Below are 18,395 nucleotides of genomic sequence, written 5' to 3'. Positions count from 1 at the left end.
CATTATAATGGATCCGTACTTCTCAATTTCACAAAACAGTAAGATTTTTATTATCTTTTTTAATTCCAAGTAATCTTGATATTTCTAAGACTATTGCCGATAGTTTATGTGGTTGGTTAATATTGTCTTTCTTGCACCACTATTACATAAATACCTCGTCTGATCCTTACGGGAAGAGAAAAATAATTTCTTTATAATTGTATTAATTTTATAATATTAAAATATAAAGGCTTCCTTCGAATTGTATCTCTAAATGTGACGATATTGTAAGACTCGCGGAACCTTTTCAGAAAGTCTTCAAACGATGTTCAATACCGATTTATGCCGATGTTAAAACCGGCAGGGTAGTAACCGCGGTGGCTAACAGATTTTAATGTTATACGCATCGTCGAATCAAAAAACACAAGGACAACGACGTGCTGGCGACTGTAAGACAAGGCAATAGCCATTTTATGTGTTGAACTGGATAAATTTTTTAAGTGAAACTTCTTTAGGTGCATGAGGGTAAAATTTTTACGGATGAAACGTCACGAAGATGTGTAGCATTTTTGTCGAAGACAAGGGAGAGAGCGGTGCTAGGTTGGATTTCCTAAAGGAAACTCGATGTTCAGAGTTCACTGCCGAATTTAGTGATAGATTTATTAGTTATATTATAGACTCATTGAACCTTAGATCTGAATACTATAAAAATGCTCGTTAACTAGTAAACTGTTAGAGTAATACTTAAACCTTTGCCAACGTTTTTATATTTTTAAGCCGCCTTAATCATTAGATGTATGGCTTATAAAATAAATAAGATTAAAAAAAAAAAAAGGGAGAGAGCGGTTGAGACCGATTGAGAGAGAGTGGGAAGGGCGAATTACCTTATTTATTTCTATTTTTAAAATTAACATTTACATTTCGTAAAGAGAATTTATAAAATATTTCAATTTTATATTTTATGCAAAATAATTTATTGAAATCTCAAATGAGGAATTGTAAATTGAAATGCCACGTGTTTTTATTATCGAAGAAATAAATTACATTTATAATTTGTATTAATTTTCGACACTTTTAATATTTTAATGACAATTAAATTTCTAACATATCTTCCTTTTTACCCTCCTAGTCTCGGAAATCTAACGTTTTAGATTTGTATAAATATGAACAATTTTAAAAATTTGCCAAAGAAGTTTCACTGACATGTGTACTTAGTATACACGCTCTTTTTTTAACAGGAGACCTTTAAGAAAATACTCGACGACGCTATGAAAACCGAATAAAGTCGAAAAATACATCGATTACTAACCACAGGTTATGATGATATTCTTAAGAGGGATGATACAGACCAATTTCTGGTTTATTCCGACCTCTATCACGATATTAGTTTGGACATTGTTAGAACCGACCAGGATAACCCTCGCGGCAACTTGTATAAATAATTAATGTTTGCTGTAACTGGAAATATATTGCAAAATATAGTCATTAGTCCGCGTTCGGCTGTAGTTGTAGAATTAATATCCGAAAATGCAATTTTGAATAAATTGCTTTTGCTATTTATATTTGTTTTAAGTATTCATTGACATGGATATTAAATTGCGAGAACGTAGCGTCAATCAGATTTTCCAGCAATTTATTTATAAAAGAGCGTTTCTGGTATAGAGAGTACATATTAAGTACATAAAATTCATTAGCACTAATTTCGAACTCAATTTCCATCATAATTATTGTAAGTGGCGATCAAGCGTAATCTAATCGTAAACGTAGGAATAACCCAACTCTATCGGCATCGATAACGGAACTGATTCTAAATACACATACAGTTTAACTATTGGTGTCAATTTATTAAATGGCCAAATTTATGGCGTAACGTAATAAGAATTTGAAGTCGACATTCCACTTGTATTACTTCAAAAGATCAGATTACGTACAGTATTTATATTTTCTCTTTGATTTAGTATTTTTGTCACGAAAGCAAATTTTAAATCATGTTGTACGAGTCAAGGCTATACAATTTGCTCACTCAGGCTTTCTTTATAGGCGTGGCGAATATTATTCAATAAATACCTGAAGTTGTATATCATTTCGGACTGTACTGACTATTAAATTTATCAGACCGAAATCATTTTGTGGACGCCAATCAATTAATATGTGCTTAAATTTTATTAGTCATATAACATGCAATAGTTATAGAATTATTTAATGTTTCCGATTACAATTTCCCTAAAGTAGAGAAGAGTTATTCTCAATATTTTGTAATTAATTAAATTTGGTAACAGGTTTCCTAATCAAATGCGTCCATCTTAGTAAATATCTAACTGGCTATGTAAATGACCTTGAGGCGTGACCCCACGCTGAATGTTCAAGGTCGATTATGGAGCCTGAACTGTTTGCTAACAATTAGCATGTTGGCCGAGGTCAGTACTGATTTGTCACACGTAAGTAAAGAGAGAGATTGAAGTCTCGAGAGTTGTCTCCGAGTTGTTGAGAGAGAATGGTCCTCAATCACGGGACCGCCATTGACTGATTTCAATGAGCAGGGCTCAGAAAAATTAAATCTCACGAGATGAAAATTGTGTCAAGGCAGGTGCCTCTACATAGTTTATGAATAGAACGCGAAAACATTCAATTGATTTATTTCCTTTGAATTTTTACATTTTCACGACCGCTATCCAACGCTTCACCACTTGTTGCTGTTACTTGTCTAATTATAAATCTACAATTTCAACTGGATATTTTTCAAACTTCAGAGAACAAATAACATTCTTTCTTTGAAATTTCACTGAGATGAACATTTTTATTACAATACAATTGCAAGTCATAGAAATAAAAAAATACAGATGGAAAGCGAGTGGCTGAACAAATCAAAATAGACAATAAAATACTATTAATACCAGTCTAGTATTTTCTTATCTATACGTCGACGAGATAATGTTTATGACAGCCTCATTAAAGTTTCACGTTGGAAAATTCAATTTGAGATCCGTAGAGAAGATAATACCGAGTCCAGGCCCGAGAAAAATATCGATAATTATTTTTTAGCATAATATATAACTACCAAGAACTACCAAGGCTTTAGAACAGTCGTAGAGGTCGTTATTTCCCGGCTTTCCCCACCAATAGCCTATTACCTGGCCTTGAGGCCAGCTTTGCCGTTATTAAAGGTCAACGGGACACGAGTCCTCAACAAAACAATTGAGTCAGTAATAAATTGGAATTCGTAAAATAGATCAAGGTCAAGTGCCGGCTACCTAAACGCCATCGTGGCTCAATTGGTTTGAGCTGATGCGATTCTTGGGGACTATGTTTAATTTTTGAGATGACTTGTGTAAGTTTTGGGCTTACAAGACTCCACATTAGTGTTTGTAATGTCGTCAAACATTTATGCCAGAATTTTGTGAGTTCCGCCGGGGTCTCTTAATTCAAAAATCATTAACGTATTTATCTACTTCATTTAGTCAAGGTCTATTCATACTAAAGAGGTTTAAAATGTATAAATTCGAAATATCATTTACTATATCTAGGACAAGCATTTACATACTTATATTAATTTAAGACTTAAATATATTCTTTATATCACGCGTATTAGATGTTTGTTTTATGGAATAAGTTTAAGGAATTGAATATTATAAGATTATAACACTATTCGTATACGGTCAATATATTCTTGAGGAAAAATACAAACGATTTTAAAACAAATGGTGACTTTCACCAGTATAATACTCGAAGGAGAACTGAGCTAAGCGTACGACCAACCAGGTTTCAGAAGATAAACCACTCCTTATATGGAAATTATATCATATCACTAAATAAATTCAAAGCTCTCGTTAAACGTAAATTAATCAATAAAGCTTTTTATAAATTTGACGAATAATTAAACGATCCCAAGGGATAAATTTCCATTTCAAACAATTTGTATGACTCAAAACTTAGCGAATAAAAAGAGTGGCGGAGAGTTTCTTGCCTGTTCTTCTTGCCCGCTCTACGCCCTTGACTTGCGAACTGGTAGTAAATGTAAATTTACAATTAATGTAACATCTTTTCTGTTGACGTTTATAAGTGTACTTGTTTATCTATCTGAATAAGTTGTTTTGAGTATGAATCAAAAGATTTCATAATAAAACCAATACGTTGTAACAAATATTGAGCTGTGTCCTTGCAAAACTACTGACTGTAGCAAATCTAATCACTCAATATCCAAACAGTATTGCCCGCATATAATCCGTCAGAACTAAGCAAACTGATTGCTTCTATGTGTGACAGAAGCGACGCAGGAACTAACAAGGTGGCTAGCCTTGTCTAATACTAGATTAATGTAGGTTCCCCCCTTTGTGTGGGAACTGAGGCATTACTGTGTCACGTGTATTATTAGTCGACAAAGAAACGATTTAAACTAATGACATACACTTATTAAATATTAAAAGGAAATACAGTTGAAAATTATATACTGCTATAATTTAATAGAGGTATATTAAAGTAGCCACACTGTGATAAAAATAGCAATCAATTTGTTTATTTTTGCACAGGCTTTTATGTGGTTTGGTTGGTGGTTTCCGTACTTAGACTCTCACTAGGTCCGTTGTGCGTACAGTCCTAACTAACTAAGCCAGCCCATTTCCTTCCAGAAGCACAGAAGCATCGTGGTCATTTCACAGGCTTCACGGAGCGATCTCACTACTCCGAGGATTTCTTCACGTTGTTTAGTCACAGCCTCGCATTCCAGGACTACGTGGGTGACTGATTCCACTGCGCTGGTTTTATATCAGGATGATTTTAACATCCTTAATCTCTGAAGGTATTATGCAGATTCGTTCAGTAATCATTCGTCCAGATACACTGCAATATACACATTCTGGCACTAATAGCCTGTCACCACGATCTGCTCGCATTCGTCTGACACTCGCACACTAAATCCAATTTAGACACGGCTCACCGAACGCACGCTTCAATAACCTGCTCCAACGTGAATAGCCGTTGCTCTTTGTACAGATATTTACAATTAAATAGACTTGTTAGGAAGAGCCGTTTTATATATGCGTTTTTATTTAAACATAAATATGTGTATTATCTAGGCACAGCAGCCTTCGTCTAATAAATAAAATTTGAAATAAGGAACTGTGGACAATTGTTTGACAATAATTTAATAAACGATTGATGAAAAATGTTTGTTTGTGAGCATTACAAATACAATGAGTGCATGGTCTAATTACAAAATCAATACAATAAAAAGCTGGCAACACTTGCTAGACTAACTCTGTGTTATAGAAATTTGAATTTACAGTGAACTTTATTTATAGATTTTGTTGTAATTCGAGATTCGTATCAAAATTTTGTGTATGCAAATAAAATATTATTTTAACTCGATCATTATCTTTACATATTTAGGTACCTAGTTTTCATATGGTCAACTTATACTTAATAACATCCCAAATAAGAAGTATTAATATAAATTACTAAGTTAATTTAATTCACTATGCGTTCTCGAATCAAAGGCGTAGAACGGACGAGAAGAATTGGCAACGAAATTTTCCGCCATTTTGATCGTCATCTGTTTTATTTTATAAGTTTGCAAAGCTGCAACTATTACCTACTGCAAATATCACCGCATACACGAATTCAAGTTCGACCAGTCACTATAATGTATCACACGTTGACAGAATTTTTTTTCTGACTTTTTAGTTTTACGTTAGTGTTCTATGCAAGTCACTCTTTCTTCTCAATTAGTTAATTTTTATATTAACACTAAACCAGCGCTGCTGTTAACTACATAAAAATCACACCCAACTGCTTGATGAATAATAATTTATCAGTTTTTGCCGCGCACCACCACTAAGTGGAACCAGCTGCCCACAGAAGTATTTCCGAACCAATCCGACTTAGGGTCCTTCAAGAAAAGAGCGTACCAATTTTGAAAGGCCGGCAACGCATATGTGAGTGTCCATGGGCGGCGCCCGGCGGTATCACTTAACATCACTTAACATCCTGCCCGTTTGCCTCCTATGACATAAAAATATATTAAAAAAATATGGAATTTTAAACGCCTACAGCGACTTTGTATCATCACCGGAAGTTCAAAAAGTACAATTCTAAGAAAGATTTAAGAAACCATATCAGATGTCATAACTAAATTAACAAATTTTTTCTCTACCTTCATCGTCAAATTGATTGAATACAAAAAATAAGAGTACATAATTGTGTAGGTACACATATTAAAAGCAGAGCTTAGACATTTCAATGCGCAAAAAGGCTTTTCAGTTTATTTTTAGAAAAAATGTACAAAAGAAGCACTAGACGATAGAATACTTATTCATTTGTGAGAAATTCCAATAAACGTTCGAGCTCGAAAATATGATTTACAATTTCGGAATAATTCAATATTAGAAAAGTAAAGGTATTTGATAATAAAACAATTTTTTTACCGGATTTAAGTTATTACAATTATTTTTCATAATTTTAAATTTAACCGACGTTTCGCGTGCTTTACGGCGTGCGTGGTCACGGTGACTGAAGACAAAAGGTGTTGAATGTGAAAAAGTGTCACAGCTGTAGAAAAAGTTGCATTATCTGTATTTCTTTCCCCGGAGTTGGTATCGACTAAAAGATAAAATAAAATAAAATATGTTTATTATGGAACATAAGATACATGTATCACTTATTCCACGTCATTAAATTTGAATTTGAAGGCATCCCTACTCAACGGCAAAGAAGACAGAGGGTGTAGGCCGAGAGAAAAAGCCGGCGTAAAAAACTCTCGGTACTCTTTTAAAACAGCAAATCATTGTAAATACATAACTGAAATCCGGTACAGAATTGTTTTATTATCAAATGTGTGAAAGTTATGTCAATAAAAGACAATACAAAGTAAACCTAATTAAAAATCATTTATGTGGTTTCTATAAACCCAAATACGCAATATAAACTGCCTAATATAATATCGTTTATTATTGTATGAATACGTTGAGGATAATGTGAACATTGTTAAAACCGGTTATTTATTTCACTGATACGTTGTACTGAGAAATTTAACATCAGGTATTCATGTTTATTGCGTATTGTATTCTTTAGATACAGACAACACAACATGATAATAGGACAAAATAGTTTTACACTATCCCCTTCCCATCTACATGGAACCTTGTGATGCGGCTGAAAAAACTAAAGCATGCAAATACAGTGTCTATCTGAATATGATTTTGTCCCATTCGTTGTCGAGACCCTTGGTCCGTGGGGTCCTAGCGCTATAAGGCTTTTTAATGAAATATCCCATCACAGGAGACCGAAGAGCTGGCAGCTACCTCGGAAAAGAATTAGTCTAGCTATTCAAAGGGGGAACGTTGCTAGTATCTTCGGATCTTGGCTAAAGGGACTCCTTTTAATATATTTTAAGGTTAGTTATTGTTATTTTTTTTTGGATTTATAAGCTGGGTTAAATTATATGATTGTTGCTATATCATAAAAAATTTAGTAATTGTAATTAGAATTAGCATAAAAGTTAAATTACCTAGGCTGACATTTAACTGACACGATGATACAAAAATTGGTCTTTGTGCAAATGTCACAGGGATTCTAAAACGCCAGAGAATAATTACTTCCTTTTAATCCGGTCTAGCGAGGTCTAGATTAGTGATAGACGGTTTAGATTTGCAATTGTTAGGAACAAGTTTATAGTACTACCTATATGTTATAACTTACTTCCCCGTATTGCGAGCTAATTGAACACGTACAGTTTTAGATCTCGGAAACGATATAACGAAGTTTTCAATATTTTTTTTGCTCGACATGGTGAACTAATAATTTTAAAAAAAGTGCTATTTTTTTATTGTGGGCAAACGGGCAGGAGGCTTACCAGATGCAGAGTGGTACCGCCGCCCACTCACTCGCCAGAAAGCTGGGGAATAAGCCGGGGAATTTTTTAAAATATAAAAAAATGTCGGAAAAACAGGGGAAACGTGCTGCATTGACTAATATTCGATTTATTTTTTTTCTTTCCTTTGTGCGTCAGCCATGTTTATATTACAAAGAAAATGAGTTTTGTTTCCTTTGCTTCCTTTGCTTCCACGTCTTTATAGTCCAGCCATTTTGTTCCGTTCCGATTTAATTTCAAAAGTAGAAGTTACAATACATGTGTAGCGACATCGGTTGTCGTCCGTTGAGCGGTGTCTCAAATAGAACGAAACAAAAAGAATAGACGACACAAATAACGCTCCGAGACGCTGACCCACTTGACGAGATGTCACTAATGAGGGACTTTACTCTGGACGTTTCTGGTGGAACTCTTCACAATTCCACCGGCGCCAAACAAAATCGACACTATAGCGTTAACCAAACCAAACCATCGCGCGTTTACTTGTTTATAATTATTGTTATACTAGCTGGCCTTGCGAACATCGTACCGCCTAACAGTCGATTCTTTATTTTTTTTAAATACTTATTCTGCTATTCGGGACACCGGTCTAGCTAGTAAGATAAAAAGGAAAATTGATAAGACAACAAATACATTATATCAAAAAATAAAAATTTACCTTCCCGGAACCCCTCCACTAACACTTGAACTTTATGATATGGTATTAAAGTTCAAATTGACTTTTAAGTATTATTACGAATATTTTGTATGGGACTATAGAAAAGTGTTGTTTTTAGACGTTTTCACTCAATTTCTTTTAATCTTTCTCTCCGTAAGAACCATCCTTGTACTTCAAGGAATATTATAAAATAAGAATTGGCCAAATTGGTCCAGGCTTTGTTGAGTTATGTTTTACCAACACATTTTGCGATTCATTTTTATATTATAGATTACCGTTCCTGAAAGATTCTAGTATATTTCATGATATAGTAATGAATCAAAGTTGTTATAATTTAGTTCTTCTATGCAATATTAACGACTCATTTATATCAAAGAAAATAATCCATATCCAAAACTGTTGCGAGTACAACATCCACAGATCAGCTTTTCATACACACTAATAACGGCTAATTCCTACATTATTATATTTGTTGACCGTGAATGACAATTAGGTTTTATACTGTTAGCAGGAAGTTTCCATAAGTAATCAATGTGTCTATGAGGAAATTGTATTTGGTGCACGACGGCGTCGACTATCTCATAGAAATTCACTTTTAAATTCTTTATTTGACAAATTCTTGCTGCTGCTGGCACGTATTTCGCAAGCAAAAAGCAAATAATAGAAGCTACCATTTGCTTAATTCGGTAATAGGTCCGGGTGACCGCACGTCTGCGAGGAAGGTAAAAAGTTTATTCAGCTAAATCAATACCGAGGAAAGCCGGTTTAAGCCAGAGGGACGCTACGCATTGACGCACGGTCCTTAATACTGTCACACCCTAACTGAACGAATCCTACGGAAATATTATTACTATTCAAAATAAAACAAATGCATTTATCTAAAACTGTTTATCAATGTATCACTAATAAAGATTCCATATGCCTGCATGCGCACGTAAGTGAAAATAGTAAATTATTCGCGTAGATAAATGACCATAACGAACTGCTATTAAGCTAAATTCAAAATAATCGAAATTAAAGCTATAATTTCAGTAGAATGTTCACCGCAGAAATGTATAGTTTAGTTACTATTCCTGCCTTTATGTACAACAAAACTTATTGATAACCTGCTTCTGATAATGCATCTGCTCTTGCGGAATCTCCACCACCACCACTAACCATTTGTCTTTCAAAAAAAACAATTGAAGATTAAGTGAAAATAGTACTACAAACATTGGCTTCATTTAATAGACCGAGATTAGCTAAATTGTGTATGACGTATGTGATACAGGACTTGTATTTTAGAAAAATAAATGGGCATCTTTTAAAGTGTGGCCTCATTCATGTATATCACCCTCATCAACTGATGTCATTAACAACTCATTAAAATGCGCGTAATTTAAGCGTAACTTATATCATTGCCTCACAAGTATATAAATAGATTGTTTTTACAGAATTTTTGATTTTCTTGTACAAAACTTGATGTAGACAACTTTCGCCCAGTTTTGTTACAAATATTGTTCTATGTATTTCTCTACAATTGTGATCTTTGAATGAATTTGTAACGTGATAGAAGTAAGATTTCAATAAGTTTACTTCGCATGCGTAAAGAAAGGACCCGTAATCGCTTAATTAAAATTATCGAGTAAGTACGTATTTTATAAATACATCGACGAAGATAATAGATAGGTGCCGATAATAAACCCTGGCATTTAGATTAATTAGCGAATGTTACGAACGTGTCATTAAAAGAATGGATGGTTTGAGCCGACATTTGATTTTAAATTGAGCGTTGCATCTCCCGTGACGCGTACCGGGAAATGGTGTCATGCCAGGGCACAATAAAAAAATCCTAATCTCCAACCACAAGGTTGCGTTACCGAGATGAATGTTGGACCAGTCACGGTGTACTTCACACTTTGATTAATGTAATTTTCACCAACGCGATGGCCAAGGCTCTTTTCAATGTATACTGACTCGACTGATGTGAAGAACGATTCAATTTAGTGAGCCAATTCAGCGTCGAAATGTTGTAAACTAGAATATTGTACATTAAACTAGTTTAGATAACATCAAACGTAGAGAAATCAATCATAAACGGAGCAAGGAGACGCTGCAAGATAAGCTGATAATGAACGACGACGCAGTGAGAGCAACGTTCCTGCCCAAATAACTTGGCCGTTCTAATTTTATAATAACCGTTCGAGCTCCACAAATACATCATCTATTTTCTTATTGTTCTCTCACTCCCCGCTCCGCCGCTATCTTCAACCATGGGTTCGTTATCGGCGAAGCCGAACGTCAGCTAAAGATTGAATCGTTATTATTTTATTAAAAAGATTACGATAGTGACTCGATGGCACTGAAACTCTGTTAGCATAGTGATTTCGACACGACTGATATTTTTATAACACACGATAAGATATATTTATAAAAATGTATTTCTTTGTCGATTAAACCTATATAACTGGAAAATATTGGAATTCGACTAACGCAGTTCAAATGTCCGTATAACAACGTATCTCTTAGGAAGGTAGGCGGTTCCTATATGAGTGAAGTTATTTGAGATTAGTAAACAAAATAACTCAATAAATCCGAATATAATAATTAATCAGTAAATCACATGACTGGGATACGTCGCAAACTCAGTCATATATTATTGTGTTGGAGTATTCTAAAAGTCCACGATGCGCCGCGGTCACATGACTTACGCCTTGGCAAAAATATAATATGTTCCCAAACGACTAGCTCAACTAATACCGATGTGAATTACCGTCATGACAACAAACACTGGCTCGTCAGATTTCTCTGATGCTGATTTTGTCGGATGCTGCTGACATAGGATAAATAGGATAAAATAGTTAATCGGATTAGGGATTTCTGAATAACATTTAAGACTAACAAACAAACAATTGAATAATGCAATCGCTTAGTCAATGTTAGTTAACCTTTTAATTCGTGAATGCGTAATAATTCTTAAACTCGGAACATTCAGTGCTCGCAAAAAGTGTTTGGAAAACTTCTGAATCTTAAGGTCACAGGTATCGATCGACGACAGCTGAGAACCGCGGCGCCGACTCCATACCTCTGCACCACCTCAAAGGCAATCCCCACTCACTCTTTTTTCCACTAGCAACTACCACGAGACAGTTCGCGACATCCGCATAATTTTGCACCTACTACATATACCTATGTTCAGTGCTGAGAAGTCGGGACGGGTCGATCGAAATCGTAGCAGACCCAATGCGGCAAAACGAGTGCGCGGAGGGAGCCCAAAGAAGTTAGCACGCGGCCCGTGACCTACTGCCCTAGAGCCGGTGCGCGCCCAGCACGAGCACGGGGTTGGTACTCACCGTTTCCGTTTATTAGGGGGTAGTCGTCGTCGTGCCGGCCGATGTAGGTCTTGAGCGGGGTGTCCGTGAGGGAGGGCGACGACCTGTCCCTGTCACTCATACTAGTCACTTAACACGAGACGCGATCAACGAGAGACGGACGGGGAGACGCGGGCCCCGTGTGCACTCCACGAGCGACCTACGGCCCGCGGCACGCGCGGCGAATAAATAATTGAACTCTGGCGAACGCCACCGCGCCGGTGACCGCCCTCCCGCTGCTGGCCTCCGCACCTCGCACATTTTACCTCCTCCAAACTCCCCACTTAGTCCCGCGCCAACTCACAAGGTGGCGCTTACACAAAAACATTACGTCAAACCCCAAACTAGAACTTGGTTCTAAACATCGTTTCAAGTATATAGGTACTTTTTAATTCATTGTTTTTGATCGTAAAATGGTAAAAATAAGCCAATCTTGCCATATTCTAATATTTCTCAAATATTTATTTGGAATGAACTATTTTTTTTATTATAATACTATAATATTACTAGAAAACTTAATTCACATTTGCATACATAATATCTATAGTAGTAAAAATACTGTAGGTAAGACAATTAATAATTAATCCTCCATAAAGCATATTCGAGCGAAAATAAATACTTAAGTATAATTTTGTAAGTAGTGTATTAAAGATATAAAAGTCACTAATGAAGAAATAGTACTCCGGAAGCTCCGATTGTGAAGTACAAAGTTGTTCCAGACATGCTGCTGTTCCGAGTCCAGTGCCCCCTTAGGGAAAGTGGGCAACAGCTCATTGATATCCAGAGCACGGGATGTGGGCCCACCCGGATCTTCTATTTCAGCGCGCTGATGCCGGCTCAGAACCGCCGACAGTTCGCGCTCCGCCACACTTGTTGTACTTGAAGATGCTTGAGTTTCTGTAATAATTTGTTGTTTATTAACGTTTGAGTATTGAGTACTTTCAACACACCAACGTAATTTGATTTTTAACAGTAAAAATACTACGTTAGAATTATAAAAAAAATAAAATAAAAGTTCATCGAAAAATGTTTTAATATCCACGGATACAATACGTTAAGTAATCATAAATCTTATAATATTCACTATACACACAATTCCATATTGAAGAGACAATCTTGCGGTTTTGTTCAGAAGAGACACATCAATATAATCGCAGACCAGTTCATCCCAGTTGTTAGTTAATTCATGAATATTCTTCGCATTGGATAGAAGTTTGTGGCGCATGAGACGTTTGGCGCGGGAAATACGATCAGGCGAGTCATCAGATATCTCTCTTGCCTGCATTCGCTGCAATTGAGACCCTGGGGATTCCACCATTACAACTGTTTGCAATCTGTCTGTTACTTGCATCAAAACCGGCGGCTTTGTTGTCAGGGTGTTGCCAATACTTTCCTTTCTCTGAGCCTTTTTCAATATGGACAGTCTTGATTTTTCTGCTAGTGATAAATCAGAGGAATTCAGGACGTGCACTGTTGTCTTTAAACTACTAATAAGTGTTGAGAGAGTTGTAGTATCGGCGGATGTGGTAGTGGTTTGCAGAAGCGATGATGTAGATTCTGTTAGCGTAGCTCGTTCATCTGACGAATCTGGGATATTGGCTCGACGGAACCAATTCTCAAGAGGTCGAACTGATAGCGGCATCTGTGTTTCACTTACTGGGCACAAAATTTAGAATGAATTAATACTTAGTAGATGACACTCAAATTGATCATGAATGAATGATGAATGAAGTAGATGTTCTACATATGATAACCAAGTCAGTGGTTAAAATACAGATAATATAATATTTTTTAAATAATTACCTTTATTTCGAGGATTTGGAAGCAGGTTATTTCTTATGTTAAGGGCTCTCTTCATATCATAATATTCTTCGTAGTTGGGGTAGTTTTTGTTTGCCATAGATCCCAAATCACGATGAGGAATAAAACTGTCATCGTCTTTTCTTCTTTCATTACCCACCCGTCTTCGTACACCTTGAAGTGAAAGAGCCTCATCCTCACTGCTTTCACCCGTCTCAAAATTTCGGTCTGCTTCGAAGATAGCTTCTCTAGTCACATCTTCTCTCTCACGGGGTTTTCTTCTACCCGCCCGCCTTACTTCTCCTCTGGGCCTAAACTTGTTTCTAATATCTATTTTATTTCTTGTTTCAATATCTCTGTTATCCTCCACTTGGTCCCAATAACGTGATCTACTTTTAGAGTTGGTAAATCGTCGACGTCCTTGATGAGACAAGTTATTATCTACTTTCTTTAACTTTTTTCCTTTTGTGGACGGTGTGTCTTCTACACGGTGATTAGACTTAATCTCTCGCTCTTCGGAATACTTATCTATATCATGATTGTAATCCTCTTCTTCATCTATGAGTCGGTTGTTCTTTCTTTCGATTTGCCATGCGTCGTTTTCTCCAACACTGTTTTCAGTTTGTCCCTCATATATTCCTGTAATTTTTTTTATATTATTCAGTGTTAATACTATATGATTATAAAATTATAAAATTTTCATATTGTTACCGCTAGATGGCTCTTCATATTTATAATCTAAAGGCACAGAAGCATCGGGTGACCGCTCAGGATAATCATCACGAGGTAAGGAGTCCCTGTTGGGATAGTCTTCATGGTAGAAGGGCATGCGAGCGCCAGAGTAGTCAGCGTAACGTGCTGTTGCGGAGGTCGCCCAAGCCACCGCTATCGTCACGGCACTAACAAACATACCGCGCAACACGCCTAAGCTCATATTCTCTCGGAATTATTATGATGGGATATCATCAGTCTTGTGAAAATTTTGTGACATAATTAATCTTGTAACTAGGAATTTGACACTGAAGTTTTGGTTGAATCAATTCGTGGCCCGTCGCATTTTTTTTAAATGTATGAGATACATTATACCAGTTTGATTTTTAACAACAAAACAGTTGAAAAGCAAGCAAATGTAATTTGAATAATATCTAAATCTATTAAGCTGGTAATAAACATAGAACACAAGCAAATGGTATTTCATTAATTCCTATTAAATCTCATATTATACCTCATTATAACAAGCGAAATTATTATGAAACAAATTCCACAAGCTCAGTGCAACGTCATTGTCATTTGGGTAATGATTTAGAAATGTAACAATGTAAATATTTTCAGTGTTTTATTACAAATTAAAGATGGAATAACCATCTTCGTTATGAGTGGGAGTAACAAAAATGAAAAAAAGGAGGAGGACTGTAGCTGTTACGCGGAGTCTCGCACAAAGAAGACTTGTCCTCCCGTACGCAACGTGACGCACCCTCTGCGTTATTACGAGTTCTCGCCCGACGAACTGAAAGCGCTGGAAGAGTGCGACAAAGAGAGCTTCTACCAACGCTGCTTGCCCTTTAGCACGCTCTTTGCCACTGTCACCTACGCTGCAGTTAAATATGGTAATTCACCTAACACGCCATTTCTTTATCTGTAGGGACACCACCAAAACTTCATAGAAGTAAGCTATGCTAAATTCTTTCACTTAATTTTACATGTTTATACCTCTGTTTTTCGTTGTCGTTCCTGCTAATAACTTACTTCTGTGAATGTTTTCTTTTTTAGAGTTCCTGAGCCGAAACCCCCATTTTGGTGCCGTGCCCAAGGTTCTGGTGGCTGCTTTTGTGGGTCACATATATGGTCGCCTCTCATACATATCCAAATGTGAGGCAAAATTGCGAAATTTACCCACAAATAGCCACCTTGGAAACGTCATGAGAAAATATCATTTGGAAAACAATCCTCCGCTGGATCCTAAGAAACGTTAATTAAAACTACCTCTAACTGATGATTAAAATGTGTACCTACTGTTTATTTTAAATACATAAAATGTATATGGACATACTGAATCTTAGGATTTTACATTTTAGTAAAGCATTACTAATATGTATTTAAAATTTACCCCCTCTTTTCTTACTTTTCAATAAGTTCACATATAGTCCATGTAGGTAACTACGAATCCAATCAGATTGGTCAAAGTATCCTGCAAAATTACAGGATATTTACATCATTCGCTTTTAATGTCCCACTTGCACTATCTTGATAATTTTGATACTCTGCGGAACGGAGATTACGGGGTTATCTGTCAGTGTTTACTGTCATCTGCCAAATTGCCAATCCAACAATCAATTTTCAAAAGTTCAAGCACCCTGCAAGATTTTTAACTTCCAAGAATAAGTTACGTTCGTACTTCATGAGCAAAAAAATATTTAAGTTTTCCTAAGTATTTAGCAAAGTCGTAGAAATTTTATTTAATGAACGAGTCAACTTTATTTGGTCACGAGAGTGGTGGTCAATCTCCGCCAAGCTCAGCCAGACAGGCATCGGCGGTAAGGTTATTGTTACGAATGTTGTGAATTATTTTGGTGAGCAATAGATACCTAATATAGTAGTTTTTAGGCGCCGCACAAATTTTCGCCAGAAGAATTGCAGGTCTTGCAAGAATGCAACACAGAAAGCTTCTTTCAACGATCGCTGCCCTTAGGTACGATGTTCGGTCTTGGTGCTTACTTCGGTGTGCAACAAGGTACAGGTTTTACTTATTTTATATTTAGTTCCCAAGCCCCATATTGTTTTTGTGTTTGTAAATAACATACCTTCTTTATAAACAGTGACATTTTTTTACTTAAAGTGTTCTTCCATAGGTCATTTCAAGCCCAACCCAAGATTTGGTGCATTCCCAAAGGTGACCTTAGCAGTGATTGTGGGGTATTTCTTGGGTAAGCTGTCTTACCAGCAAGCATGTGCTGAGAAGTTGATGGCTCTTCCAGGTAGTTACATTGGTCAACTCCTCAGAGAAAGAAAAGAAGGAAAATTTAGGTTTGTATTAATCAGAAAATTACTTAGTGTGTCAGTTGGGGAGCCACATATTGTATACATCCTTGGTCCAGAATTGAATTCCTTTTTTAAAACAATAATTATTTCAAGCTATATACACTATATTTTTCTGCCATCACAATTGATTATCTGAATTGTTGTTTAGCTGGATTTCATCATATATATTGATACAAGATGTTGGATTAATTATAGTGCGACACGCGCTCCCGCTCCACCTACAATGTTTGGTGCAGCTCCAGGTGATATATATTCAGATGCAGGCCCTGGCAACTCTCTGGATCTCGATACTGACCGACCATTGTTCTCAGAGGACTCATTTAATGCAACCTCAGAATATGGTAAGTGTTATATGATAGACAAATCTAATTTATTTCTTGTTTTATTTATTTTTTACTAACAAGAAACACGGTCTTTGCTTAACAGGTGACCCTAAATTAACAAGAACAATTATCCAATAAAAACTTCACACACAAAATAATAACTAACATAAGAAATTAACTAATTGTTATAGGCACTAACAAATTGTAGAAAATTTGTCAGGTTAGTAATTTGCATTTAATACATCAAATAATATGTGTCTGGGTGGGGGCACATGTGGTAATGGCAGATTATGTCCCGTCTTGACATGCCTATCAGGGACATTGATCCTAAAGCACTACTAAATAGCTGTAATTTTATACATGACGGAGACAGTAGTGACAAGGAGTAATAGGAATATTGTTATCTAGCGACAGGAAGGATGGAGAAGACAAGAGGATTGGGACAGCGACCGATTGTTGACAAAGCAACAAACTATATCCTAAACAATGTCTCAAAAGCACGACCTGAATTTTTACAAGAACAGGACCTGCCAATAAATTGTTGAAGCTAATAATGTCAGAAATATAGATCTCTCAATCGAACTGAGGGCCGCACCGACCAGTTCCTGTATTTATAGCAACCAGAATTTGTAATAAACAAGCTTTGTGACATGCATATACTTGTTCCATGACCAAACCCGAATCAACTACATAGTGAAACGGCAGTCATAAAAATGACTGTCATAGATGACTTTTATCTTTATAGTCATTAAGTTTATAATATTTAAATAAGTTAATTTTAATGTTGATTGTTTAGGTAAACCATTAGAACCAGAACTGTCGCCGGCCCGGCCCGTTCAATCCTACGACGAGCTGCGCAGACGCAACCGCGGCGAGTACAATGACGCCCGACAGGATCCTTATAAGTATGATTAAAACTTTATCGAATTGGGCACGTTTGCAAAATTTATTGTAATTATTAGATTTTACAAAATTGTCACGGGTTAACATGACATTTAATTCATCCCGTCGATACGGTAAACTCTCCTCTCAAATTAAAGAACGTATTTCAATATGTTTGGGTATAATGGTAAAGCATCTGCCAATATTTCAGAGTGGATCCAAACAGTGCACCGGTTGTGACTCGCCCCAGTCCACGCCCAACAAATCCATCCGTCACTAACAAGTATGGCGACGAAATGGAATAATAGCTCCATTTAGCATTAGATTAGATGCTTAAGAACAATGCCAGCAATAACTTTTGAATTTTGTTTTTGTTTAAATAAAAGTATTTTACAGCGTTTGTTGAGCTTTCATTTATATCGTTAAACTGTCATATTAATTAAATTATATATTACCAAACCTTGGTTTAAAACTGTTGCGACTCTCATACCTGAGGTCGC

At 36.1% G+C, this 18,395-nt stretch overlaps 3 protein-coding genes across 7 annotated transcripts in view; 1 reads left to right on the top strand and 2 right to left on the bottom strand.

The window, feature by feature from the left end:
• The window catches only part of LOC125062857 (hepatic leukemia factor), a 90,501-nt gene extending 78,455 nt beyond the window's left edge, over positions 1–12,046 (bottom strand). For all 4 annotated transcript variants that reach the window (XM_047669063.1, XM_047669064.1, XM_047669065.1 and 1 more), the window contains exon 1: positions 11,834–12,046. In XM_047669063.1, coding sequence (XP_047525019.1) covers positions 11,834–11,933 — 100 coding nt within the window. In that variant the 5' untranslated portion in view covers positions 11,934–12,046. The remainder of the gene's footprint in view (positions 1–11,833) is intronic.
• A 511-nt stretch (positions 12,047–12,557) lies between these two features.
• Positions 12,558–14,729, bottom strand: LOC125062854. Its single transcript, XM_047669053.1, has 4 exons — positions 14,363–14,729; positions 13,655–14,290; positions 12,945–13,507; positions 12,558–12,748 (listed from the first exon to the last, which is right to left on the bottom strand). The coding sequence occupies exons 1-4, from the start codon at positions 14,583–14,585 to the stop codon at positions 12,689–12,691; spliced, it is 1,482 nt and encodes a 493-aa protein (XP_047525009.1). The 5' UTR covers positions 14,586–14,729; the 3' UTR covers positions 12,558–12,688.
• Positions 14,730–14,944: 215 nt separating this feature from the next.
• On the top strand, positions 14,945–18,295 carry LOC125062858 (OCIA domain-containing protein 1). Of its 2 annotated transcripts, XM_047669068.1 has the most exons (6): positions 15,977–16,185; positions 16,256–16,382; positions 16,501–16,675; positions 16,886–17,031; positions 17,810–17,918; positions 18,107–18,295. In XM_047669068.1, exons 1-6 carry the CDS (start codon positions 16,111–16,113, stop codon positions 18,198–18,200), a joined length of 726 nt encoding a protein of 241 aa, XP_047525024.1. In that variant the 5' UTR covers positions 15,977–16,110; the 3' UTR covers positions 18,201–18,295. The 2 variants fall into 2 exon arrangements, with proteins under 2 accessions (XP_047525025.1, XP_047525024.1); XM_047669069.1 differs by lacking the exons at positions 15,977–16,185; positions 16,256–16,382 and adding an exon at positions 14,945–15,258.
• Positions 18,296–18,395: the final 100 nt, after the last annotated feature.

Source organism: Pieris napi, chromosome Z (genome assembly GCF_905475465.1).
Source record: "Pieris napi chromosome Z, ilPieNapi1.2, whole genome shotgun sequence".
Taxonomy (NCBI): domain Eukaryota; kingdom Metazoa; phylum Arthropoda; class Insecta; order Lepidoptera; family Pieridae; genus Pieris; species Pieris napi.
The sequence above is the reverse complement of the archived record's forward strand: the minus strand, read 5'-3'. Positions and strand labels throughout refer to the sequence as shown.